Source organism: Filicampus tigris, chromosome 21 (assembly GCF_054856515.1).
Source record: "Filicampus tigris isolate MCC_2025a chromosome 21, RoL_Ftig_1.0, whole genome shotgun sequence".
Lineage (NCBI taxonomy): Eukaryota > Metazoa > Chordata > Actinopteri > Syngnathiformes > Syngnathidae > Filicampus > Filicampus tigris.
Window position 1 is genome coordinate 12,103,840 of NC_141237.1, and position 11,161 is coordinate 12,115,000.

Here is an 11,161-nt window from a genome sequence, read left to right on the forward strand (position 1 = left end):
TCACATACATGCGTACACGCGCGCTGGCATGACAAAGTCAACCCCCCGTCCGACCGACTGCCGTCTCTGTCCGTAGGACCGGCGCTCCTCTCCCAGAGTTCCTTGCAGCTCAACTCCACCCCGGAGGCTTCGCTCCAGTACTCTGCCAGCTACCATAGCAACCAGACCCTCGCCCTTAGCGACAACATCTCCGCAGCATCTCCTCAGCGCAGCGGGCAGGTTGGGGGAGCCGTGCACAGCTATAACCAGGTAGGCTACGCTAAAGACGCTAACAATGCAAACGACAACACGACTGGTTCTTGGTTTGGTTTTCACTTGCTTTTCACTTTTTCAGTAGTTCGCACACTTGGCGGATTAATTTGAAGACCCTGCATGTACTTTTACAGCAAGATGTTTTTGATGGTTTTCTCCAGTTGTGCGTCATAACACTGAGCAAACATCACTCCTCATTTTTTTGCTAGCTTTTATTTCCACGTCAGCACGCTTGTTTATCCCGGAATGCATTGAAGAGGTTCAGCCCAGGCTTTTAAAAGTTTTCAAACATTGTTAAAGCTGTTATTAAGGAGACAGGTAATAAACTGTTCACCCACACACGATTAAGAGCAATCAAAAGCACCCCAGTGAGTGGTGTGTTTATGAGGACCTGAGAAATAAAGCTGGCGTAGAATCCACATCATAATCACAGCAGTGCGTTAATGAAGAGTAATACAGTACGTCAAGATTTCCAAGGTGATGCATTATTGCCATAAACGTGCTCATTTGCCCACGAGGGGCCTCGCAAACAGACGCTCAAATGCCTGCCTTCATTAATAGCTGCAGTGTTTTTGAAGAAATTTGGCTCTTAATTTTAATGTCTGTGATCATTAAGTTTCCAGGGTTTTGCCGTCTGTAGATGACTCGTTCGTGTCCTTTTCCCACATAATTCCAAATTATTAATTGTCGTATTTGTGCCATGGCAGTACTTGCCCTTCTTCCTTCACCTCCTCCTCCTCCTCCTACTCTGGGCTCACCATTGCTGTCTGTGTGTCTATGGCTTTATATGTAATCGCCTCTCATCTTTTGGCCTTGTCAGTGTAATTGGGCCAGAGCTGTCAGGGAGGGTCATGAATTGACTTTTTCACAAGCTACTGATGCAGCTCCATGGGCAGGTGCGGCCTACAGCCATGTACAGCACATACATGTTTTTTTTATTTTTATTTTTAATGGCGTGCACTTGCAGCTGTGTTTCCCTTGGCAGAGCCTAAGCCAGGTTTTGTTGATATATTTTGGATAATGTGTGTACACAAGCACATTTCAAGTTGGAGGTGCCGTTTCAGTCCGATTTGGAGGGAAATAGAAAGGAGCAGCATGCTGGTGCTCTTCTGCAGGGTATTTATAACCCTGAGAGGCTTTGCTTTAATAATACATGTCTACATGGCACCTCAACTACTCCGGTGTTTTAGTGGCAGAAGTAGCACTGCAAAGGTGACAACCAAATGCAATAGAGAAAGCTCGATCTGGCTCGCTAATCATTTATTCGCTTTCTTAATGACTCATCAATCCGTCCCAATGCTGTCTTTAACATGGTCAACTTCCTTAGATCATTATCAGGGATCTTGAAATCACTTTTTGGGCCAAGCATCTCATTTCTGTTAGCAATTGGCTGTGTAACCTACAAAACTAACACAGGGTCCCATGATGTTTATTCCTTGGGTGCATGCTGATGAAGACATGATATCTGACTTGAAATAGACACTTTTAATTAGTTACCCCTCCATACATTTTTAATTAGAGGTGTACAGGGGTATATTGTGGGGGGAAAAAAACAAATATAAATAACAAACATATAAAAAAAAAAAGTGAAAAACTGTGCATTGTGTACATGATATACTATATATCCTAATTTCACTCTAGCATATAATATTGGTAATATAATTTGGAAAGAATAAAAAAAACATGTTTATCTCTAATATGAAAATCATTAGGTTGTTTTGATGCATGATTGTAATTTATTCATGAAGGTTACATGGAAAATGAGACGATTTCAGCAAATTATAATGAGCAGCTGAGGACGCGGTTAAAAGGAGATGATAATTAGCTGGAGTCCAACTCGCTGAAGTTGTAACACCAAGAGCTCTTCATTTGTGAATTGAGCTCATTTCAGTTGCAGTCATTTAAGTCACAGGCTGACCAACCGTATTCTAATTTGACATTAGAGGAAGTGTCACAGCTGGGATTGAAAACCTCAAAACTGTAAGACACGTGAGCCACTGTATGTTTTATTTGATCGGTGTTGTATTTTGTTGCTGGTATACTATAAAGAGTCAATAATGTTTAGTCTTTTGCTATTGGAAACAGGGGCGGAGCCGTGGGTGGGCCTGGGTGTGCACAGGCCCACCCAGATTGACAGACTGCCCACCCGGTGAGATTCATGAAAAAATTTATACTTTTAAATTATTGTTAAATTGTTTTTGATTTTTTTTTTCATTGTTTTTTTTTCTATTCAATATTAAGAATGGCATAAATGTGGTCGTCTAAGGAAGATCTGAATTTAATTTAATTATTCAGTCATTTTATTTGAATATACGATGTGTCGGGACAGGAGGATTGTGCTCAGTAAGCAAAATATTCAGGCCCACCCTGATTTTTCCAGGCCCACCCATTAGCCATGTTCTGGCTCCGCCCCTGATTGTAAATTCCATCACAAATGGTGGTTACGGTAAACAGTGGTAATATAAAACCTAGATAATGCAAAACTATAATTTATCAGCCAATCCTGTTGAGCTGAATATGTCTCTTTATATTTATTAGTTACTGACATATAGATATTGAAAGCCTCATTGTTAGCTGTGCAACTTGTGTGCTGTGATCCAGAGAAAGTTTTGCTGAGCAGGCATGGCCTTTTTGCACTGTTGCAAGTATTCCGCATACGTGTATACTGTTTGTGCATACATGCACATCTTCTTTTAGATGCTATTTAATCTTGCCATTAATTGAGGTGAGCCAGAAAAGCTAGTGTTTTTTTTTTTTTGTTTGTTTAGTTTTGCAAGCCAAAGTGAAATAATGCCAGTGCCCCAAGGTGACTCAGGGACTGTGTGCTTGCATCATGGTCTATTAAAGCCGCTTGGGTGGGTAATAATGTATCTGGATCACCTTTATAGCACTAAGTATCAACATAAGGCTGTGAGGCACAGCTGAGCAGTGGCATATGTCCTCTCCCTCCCACCGCTGTGTGTGAAGATTAAATAAGGCAGCAATTTCTCATTTGGAAATCCTTTATTTACTAAGGAATTGTGCCAAACGTTAGACCTTGTCTGTTTTGCAGCACCGTTTGGTGCCACCTGCCACAAAATGTCTCCTGCATGCTGATTTTTAGAACCTCGTCCTTAGTTTTATTTGGCTCACGTGAAATGTTTGCATTGTTGACTTCTCAACATAGACCAAATAGGTCAGCTATTTCGACATTTTTTATGGAGTTATGTATTCTGCATAAATTGCATGTCATTCAAAAGACAATAAGCAGTTTAATTTTGCTTGGTCTTAATTTTTGGCACCTGGTGGTTTTATTGAGGAAAAAAAAAAAAAAAAAAATGATGGTACACATGATCATAAAGAATTGGAGCATGCCCATGGGATACACTGCAGAACACTCCAACCGTGCATTGCTAGTCTTTAAATGAATGGGCACAAAGGAAAACATGTGTTCTCTAATTGCAAAGCATTACTTTGTACTAAAAAAATCCAAGTAAATTCTTGTGGGAAACGGCTCACAATAGACCTCATGGATAACATTTTATCTTGGCTTTAGTGAGCTTCACAGTAGCTGAGCAAATGCGGATCTCAACTTTTCGATTTGATTAGTGGATGTTGGTTAGATTAAACGGTTACATTACGATAAAAAAAAAAAAAAAAACAATATGAATGATTTCACATCAGGGGATTTGACTCACAACTTTATTTAACTTTGATAGCTTAAATAGTGAGTGACAGGGTTTATGTGACAATACATGATATTTAATATGTTAATACACAAAGCCTTTGTAGTTGTCTCCTCTACTTTGAGTAGGTGGTACAACAAGGCTTAATGAGAGATTATTTCGGTCAGAGCAGCTCCTCTGAGTTCATCGTCTGCTTCCAAGAGTCTGTTTGAATCCCCCCTCTGTGTTCTGCCGGGATTTCATTACGTTCATGCGAGCCTCCTCGCTCAAAGATGTGACTGAAGTCATTGTGCATAAAAGTTTTTTTTTTAATGCTTCCTACTCTTTATCTCTTTCATTCCCTTTCGTTCATTCTGCATTTCTCCCGTACCATTCCGTTACCCCCCCCACCCCCTCCACTCTGTAATTATTCATCCTTCCTTTCCCCTTCCTCCTCCTCTGTATTTCTTACGCCATCCCCCAGGTGACTTCGAGTCGAGCAGCCCAGCAGCAACAATCACAAAGTGGGACAGGGTCGGGTAAGCGCCTCTGCCTTTCCTCTTTTTCTGGTCAATTAGCCATATATTTTTATTAGATTAATACATCAAGCTGACGTTGCATGACAGTGTGCTGAGTTGCTGAAATTTGATGTCACCGAGAGGCACCTTAGATTTTTAGAAAAATAATCGTTAAAATATGTGCTACTTGTAAGATCGTGGAAGTGATTTGCAACACTCGAGCAATAAAGCTTGACACTGCACCAGAGGTGTCCAAACTTTAGTTTGTGTTTAGACGTGGTGAAGCAGCATTTGGCTCGTATTACACATTGATTTTGTCCATCCTGTTTCAAGTTAGCTTATTGTTTATTCGAGTGTACTGCAGATGAAATGTTAGTGTGGAAACCTTGTATAATACGTTCCAGGTGTGTTTTGTTTACTCTGCATAATAACATTTTGTTTGTAAATGCTTTCAAATGTATTTTTTAATTATGTGAAGCACTTCATTTCATTAAGTTTCATTTTGTGTTTATTTGAATAGGGACAGATGCCACAGCATAGTTGAATGAAAAACAATCTCCAATGCACAGCATCACAGCATTTATAGCTAATGCTAAATTAGCACATTTTGTTTATAAAATGCTAAATAAAGCTGCCTTGCCTATTAGTGAGATGTAAACAGTATTGTGACATGTAACCTTTCAACATCTTTACCACAGAATAAAGACGATTGCCGTTGGAAAAATGTATTTAATTACAAAACACACATCACGCAATAATAAATCATTTTTTCCATGTATGTTGTTCATGCCACACCATTTTTTTCCTGAAATGGCTCTTTATTTGCCTTCACTCACAGCCTTTCCTTATTCATCTATGTTTTGACACTCATCTGGAGTCGGGTCATGGAGGCCCACAGTGAGGCTCCAGCTCTTCCCGAGGGACCCTAAAGTGTCCCCTATGGATGATAGGCTATGACTCTAGTATAATATAGGTCTACCCATAGCAAGTTATAGACTGGAGGATGCTTTATTTTCGACCAACTGCACATTATTATGAAATCTAATAAAGTCAAAGATATGTAGCAAAAAATACTCAGTTTGGATTGACACTGTCAGAGAGATATTGTGGTTATTGTGGTGGTTCGGAATCACAGTATGATACAATTTGATTATTCACCATTGCAAACTATGCTTAACAAGTCTCGGACAGTGTCAATCAAAATAGTTTTTACCGTCGCCGAGTGTGAATCACATTAGATTACATTACGATGAACGTGTTGGTTGGTTTGAATTCGTTTAAAACCACATAACTAATACCAGATATCACTGAAGGTTAATTTGTAGTCGCTGCCGTCCGCCATACTTGGAACACAGCGCTCACGCTCACATGCTGCTTCAACATGTAATGAATAAATAAATGAATAAATCTGATCACACGTTGTAGCCTGTTCTGGTTAAATTCCTTGTCAGCAGGTGTACCTAATGTTTTGGCCAGCGAGTGTTTGTCTATTGTTTATTAGGTTATATCAATACTTTATTGTAGCAAACGATATCCCTGATGGATACTGTCAAGAAACAACATTGCTAACAATGCAAACGTTATGCTACCAAGTTAGAAGCTCTCTTATGTGTGTTCCTTTTTGTCCCGTAGGCATCTATTACTCCAGCTCCACCTTACCCACCCAGCGTGTCAATTCCCCTCTGTGTGGCGGGGGAGGGGGTTCAGGGCCAGGCTCCCCCAGTAAACTCCAACGCCTGGGTTCTGCGTCTGATTCTCTGGGGTACTCCACCACTCAACGCCTGCCTTCCTCCTCCTCGTCCTCACCCAGCAAACAGTGTCCTGCTAATCGACTGGCTAAGTCGTTCAGGTACGCGAGTGACTGCGATGCTCATCCTGATTTTGATGAATTGCTGTTGATGCCGAGGAATGAAAAGGAAGGCTGACGAACAGAATTTTGCATTATACACATCACTCTTCCAGATGACGGCAGGAGGGATGATAAGAAATAATTCAATGTGACAGAAAGTAGTATAGGTTGCAATAGAAAATAGAACATGGCCCTTAGTGTGCTTTAATTCTTATCAGGTTTCCCAAACTTTGGGACAATGCTTAAAAGGTCGCACACATATATACGTTTTTTTTTCCTTACTTTGAAAAAACAGTGCAATTCATTGACATGCCAGAGATATCTCAATTTAATCATTAGAAAGATCTTAATTTTGCCGATGAATGATGTTTATTTGTCCTCTAGTACCAACGTTGCCGTGACAACAGGGGGTGGTGGAGGTTCTCCCCTGAGGTTGGCCTCTCCACCCAACTCCACTGCCACTGGGGGAGGGGCCGGCTCATCATCCCCCCTTCATCAGGTAAAGCCCCTCCTCAGTCACACTATGGCTGTCAGTTTGATGAAAAATGTTGTTAAACTACAAATTGAGCATGATTCTCTTTGTGAGAGCAGATTTTTTTTTTTTCATTCTCTTGCTACTCTAGTCAAAGTTTGCTTCATTCTGAATTTTGAAAGCCTGTTTACATCGTACCAATATGAAACTTTTGTGTGGCACTTGTGCTCACTGATTGAGTTATATAATGCAAAGTGCTTTCAAGCGATACACACAAAGTGACAATTTCCATCCATAAAGCCACTTTAGGCAATTTTATTGTGTAAATGGAAACAAAGGTGAGTTAGTTTAGCAAATTGAAAAGGACAGGAACCGATTGAAGCAAAACATATACATCTAGCTGCCAGCAGAGAGTGAATAAAGTAATTGCACCGCTTTATGCACTTAATCTTTCTCACTCCCTGAGCTTATTTAGCAGTATTTGACTGAGAACCACTTCTTGGCTTTGCAGATGAGCTCAGGCATCGGCAGTTATGCCACTTTGTCTCCCAAACGGCTCGCAGCTCACCACGCGTCCGACCAGTACAAGATTTCCCATGAGCTCTACGCAACGGCTACACTCCAGAGGCCCGGCAGTCTAGCGGGTGAGAGTTTATACACACTCACATCACAGTCTCACACTACATGTATTGTTGGAGTAGTCATTACTACCGCAAACACGCCAGTCAGAGGTCTTTGCGCTTGCTTGATAGGTCAGCACTTGTAGTGGGACAGTGACGCTGTTTCAACTTCAATTTGGTCCACATTCAAAATAACTGATCTCAATGGGAAACTTTATTTGCAATAACTTATTCCTGAGCGTCTACTGTTGCGTCATAAAATCTTTATTAACTGCATGGGCCATATTGTAGTAGTAGGTACGTTAGGGGATATTTTATTCACCCCTTAGGAATTTCTACTAATTATTTAATCAATATTAAAATAGTGTTATCCATCCATAATTTCAACCAAATCTCATATCGCTGCTTCGCCTCAGGCATCTGATTTTTGACACTAACATTCACAAGTATGGAATGAAAACAACCTCCTAACTCATTAACATTTTTTTATTTTTTATTTTTTTATTGCTAAACCGCATTCCATATATGGAGTTCATTTGGAAAAGCTATCGATGAAAACTTTCATCTCCTGCTCAGGTATTCTTTGTGTGGCTGAAAAGGAAAAACAACTTGTGAGAAAATCTATAAGGATATCAATATACAGTAGCTTTGTGTGTGCGTGTGTGTGTAGGCCTAGCGTTATTTAAGCACCTGGGTTATGATGGAGCCTCTTTGTTGCATATCAGTGCCCCGCTCAGCCATTCTTAGAAAGGTCAAGTGCTGCGTTTAAGTCGATTGAATTAACTGATCTGGGAACGACACCGCCGGCGTGTTGTGGTTAGTATCTTGAGATTTACGTCCGCATGCAAGCCTGCAAAAATGTTTTGGAGCGTACTTGTGGCTGCCCTCTATCAAGTACAACATGACTGTATGTTACTGATTGTGTTTTATCTGATGGGATTGGATTTGAAATATCAGTATCGTAGGGATGGGACAAATTGTCCTAATATGGCGATGGACAAAAATAATATATATAGGCACTCTTAGAGTTTCTTATAAACGTACTTTGCACTCAGCTGATTTCCTGAATGGACTTCAGCGACTCGGTTTCAGTTCCCGCACTGTAGACTGCACGCCTCACATGCGCTGAATTTAAAGGGAATGAGAGCAGCCGCTTCAAATTGGCTGTGTTCACTCCCGCAATGGCGCAAACGCCCATTTCCAATTGCGTCTGTCTACAAAAAGAAAAGAAAAAACTTGACCCATGTGCTTTATTCCCATAAAGCACAAATAAAAGAGCCACTGACGATTAGGTTGATTATCGTTCCGCAAACAACAAAAATAAAAGACTAATATTCATAAAGCACAACTGACGAGGAGGGAGAATGGCACCCAACATAGTCGACGCTAAAAGTGACCAAACAAAAATGGAGCAGAGCGAGGAAGGAGGCCAGGAAAATGAAAGAACTTGCTGAGGAAAACAAGGAGCGCAACGAAAAAGCAATGCAGCACAGCAAACGACAAAGATAAAGGAAGAATGTAGGATACTCATCGTGTGAGTGCAAAGCGGGGGAGCCGATAGCCAATAGTCCCCAGGTGCTGCTAATTGCTCGACTCCTTCATTGCCTATAGGGGAAAGAAAAACACAAAGGAGAGCAAACGGACGGAAAAACAAAACTCAAAAGTGGATCATGACAGTAGTCCACTGATTAATTCTTCCCATCTTGACTTGGTAGCCAGTAGAAGAATAGCGAAGAGGTTGAGGAAAGAAACTCGTTCATGTATGGCGCTAACGCTGAGATCCAGGAGTAATTGACACTTGGATGGTTGACGTTGAATGATGTTGCCTGAGGCGCAGTTGTGATCCCTTTGCGTGGTCAAGTAGAAAGCCTTGCTCTATTTCAGAATTAACTGGCCATGAAATTTGGTGGAAGTACATATACAGTGCAGACATGGGAAAAAAAAAAATGTTAGACCACCCTAGTTTCTTCGGTTTCGTTTTCATTTTCTATACCTGCTACATCTAAAAGTGCATTTGTTTGGACACATATACCGTAATGACAACACAAGTAGCTCATCAGAGTTGAATTTAAGAGCTCATACCTAGCCATGATTTCCTTGATAATAACCAAAGTGACTTTGTCAGGAGCTATGGCATATGGTTTTCTTTTGTGTGTTAATCACATGATAGACCTTACCTAATAGTACCAGGCATTAAAATAACCAAGAAATTGAAGCAAACAAGGTGGTCTAATAGTTTTTTTCCCCCCATAATTATATAACCGTTTTAGAGATTGTGTGTTGAGTCACTCACCTGATCCTAAAGGAATTACACATATTGGGCAAATATCTTTACTGTAATATGTTTCACACAACAAACATCACTTAGGCACCAGGGGGCCAATGTTCATTCATACATTTTGTAATCCTTAAATATTTGACTGAATTAAACATCATGGGAGGGCTGTTTTCTGCACCATTTTTTTTCCCGCTTTTACGCAAAGTTCCCTCTCCCTTTTGAGGTCAGCGCTTCTGCAAGTAAGGCCCTTTGAGTCTTAAAAAAAAAAAAAAAAAAAAAAAAAAGAATAAAGAAATAAAAACCAACTCATCAAGACTTCAAAGACGAAGTAGATCGGAAGAAGGGGGAGCCAGCTCGGATGAGTCATGCTGTTAAACGGGTGTGTCCTGACTCTTTTAGCTCGCTAACTTGCAAATTTGGATACTTTCTGTCTAAATCTAGGTTGTTTTACAGCTGTCCCGCTGCTTTCTTGTTTCTGTCACTGCTGTACAACTTGGTGGGTGTCACAAATCGTCACTGTCCTGTGAAAAACACTTATCTCCGATTTGGGAAACGTTTTTAATTTTCACTTTAATGCGATGTGTGTAACATTGAAACATGATTCATGTAAAGATGAGAAAATTTCAAAAATGGAGATAGGTGGTTTTCACATGACAGCGACGAAATATAAACTTTCTATGTTATCTCCATCTTGTGCTATGTTATTCCTTTATTGTGCAACGCAACCAAAATGGATCTTGCAAGGATTCAAACCAACGTGATTGCTGATAGTACCATCCTGCTCCTTTGCAAACCCAGACGTGCTGTCGGTGGGATTGGTTGTTTGTTATGCTGCAATGGTATTGGTGGCCTCAACTGAGATTAACATGGATATTGCCATGTCGGCGGCAATGTTTTTTTTCATTAAAACAAGAACAAAAAATGTTAATGAAGACTTTATTGGCAGAAAGGATGCTTTTCCTTGTGCTGTCAGGCGTAAGGATGCTGTAGGGAGACATCATGATAACAGACACAATTGCCACTTGAGCTATACAAAACTCACCCAAGACTGCCTTAATGCACCTTGCTTTGTGCAGAACGGGAAAAAGAGCTTTTCCAGTTTTTTAGCACTAAGTTGACAGCAAATCGAGATGAATGATTAAGCTTCCAAATAAAACAGGTCCAAGCCAAATCCCGATTGATTATAGATTTTTGGAATAGAGGTATGTACATGGATGGATGGATGATCCCTATGAGACGGCTTTTATTAAATGATGTCTGATATAATATGAAAGGCAGAAGAGTTCCCCGCTTTAAATTGGTGGTGCAGTTACTAAGAGGTTTAAATCATGGAGTTGGGCTCGTTCCTCCCACTCAGAGGCCGGAATCTCCTCAGCACGCGACTTGCCTCACCATCGACTGAGAGCTAATGTGACATGATAGCTCCACTGGACCATCATTCTGTCCCGCTTTGGGTGTGTGTGTGTGTGTGTGTGTGTGTGTGTGTGTGTGTGTGTGTGTGTGTGTGTGTGTGTGTGTGTGTGTGTGT

The 11,161-nt window shown here is 40.7% G+C and overlaps 1 protein-coding gene across 3 annotated transcripts in view; it reads left to right on the top strand.

The window, feature by feature from the left end:
* Nucleotides 1–11,161, top strand: part of ctnnd2a (catenin (cadherin-associated protein), delta 2a) — a 211,176-nt gene that overhangs the window by 89,686 nt on the left and 110,329 nt on the right. For all 3 annotated transcript variants that reach the window (XM_086021036.1, XM_086021038.1, XM_086021037.1), the window contains exons 6-10: nucleotides 77–249; nucleotides 4,381–4,435; nucleotides 6,047–6,263; nucleotides 6,648–6,762; nucleotides 7,247–7,379. In XM_086021036.1, the coding sequence (XP_085877162.1) occupies nucleotides 77–249; nucleotides 4,381–4,435; nucleotides 6,047–6,263; nucleotides 6,648–6,762; nucleotides 7,247–7,379 (693 nt within the window). The remainder of the gene's footprint in view (nucleotides 1–76; nucleotides 250–4,380; nucleotides 4,436–6,046; nucleotides 6,264–6,647; nucleotides 6,763–7,246; nucleotides 7,380–11,161) is intronic.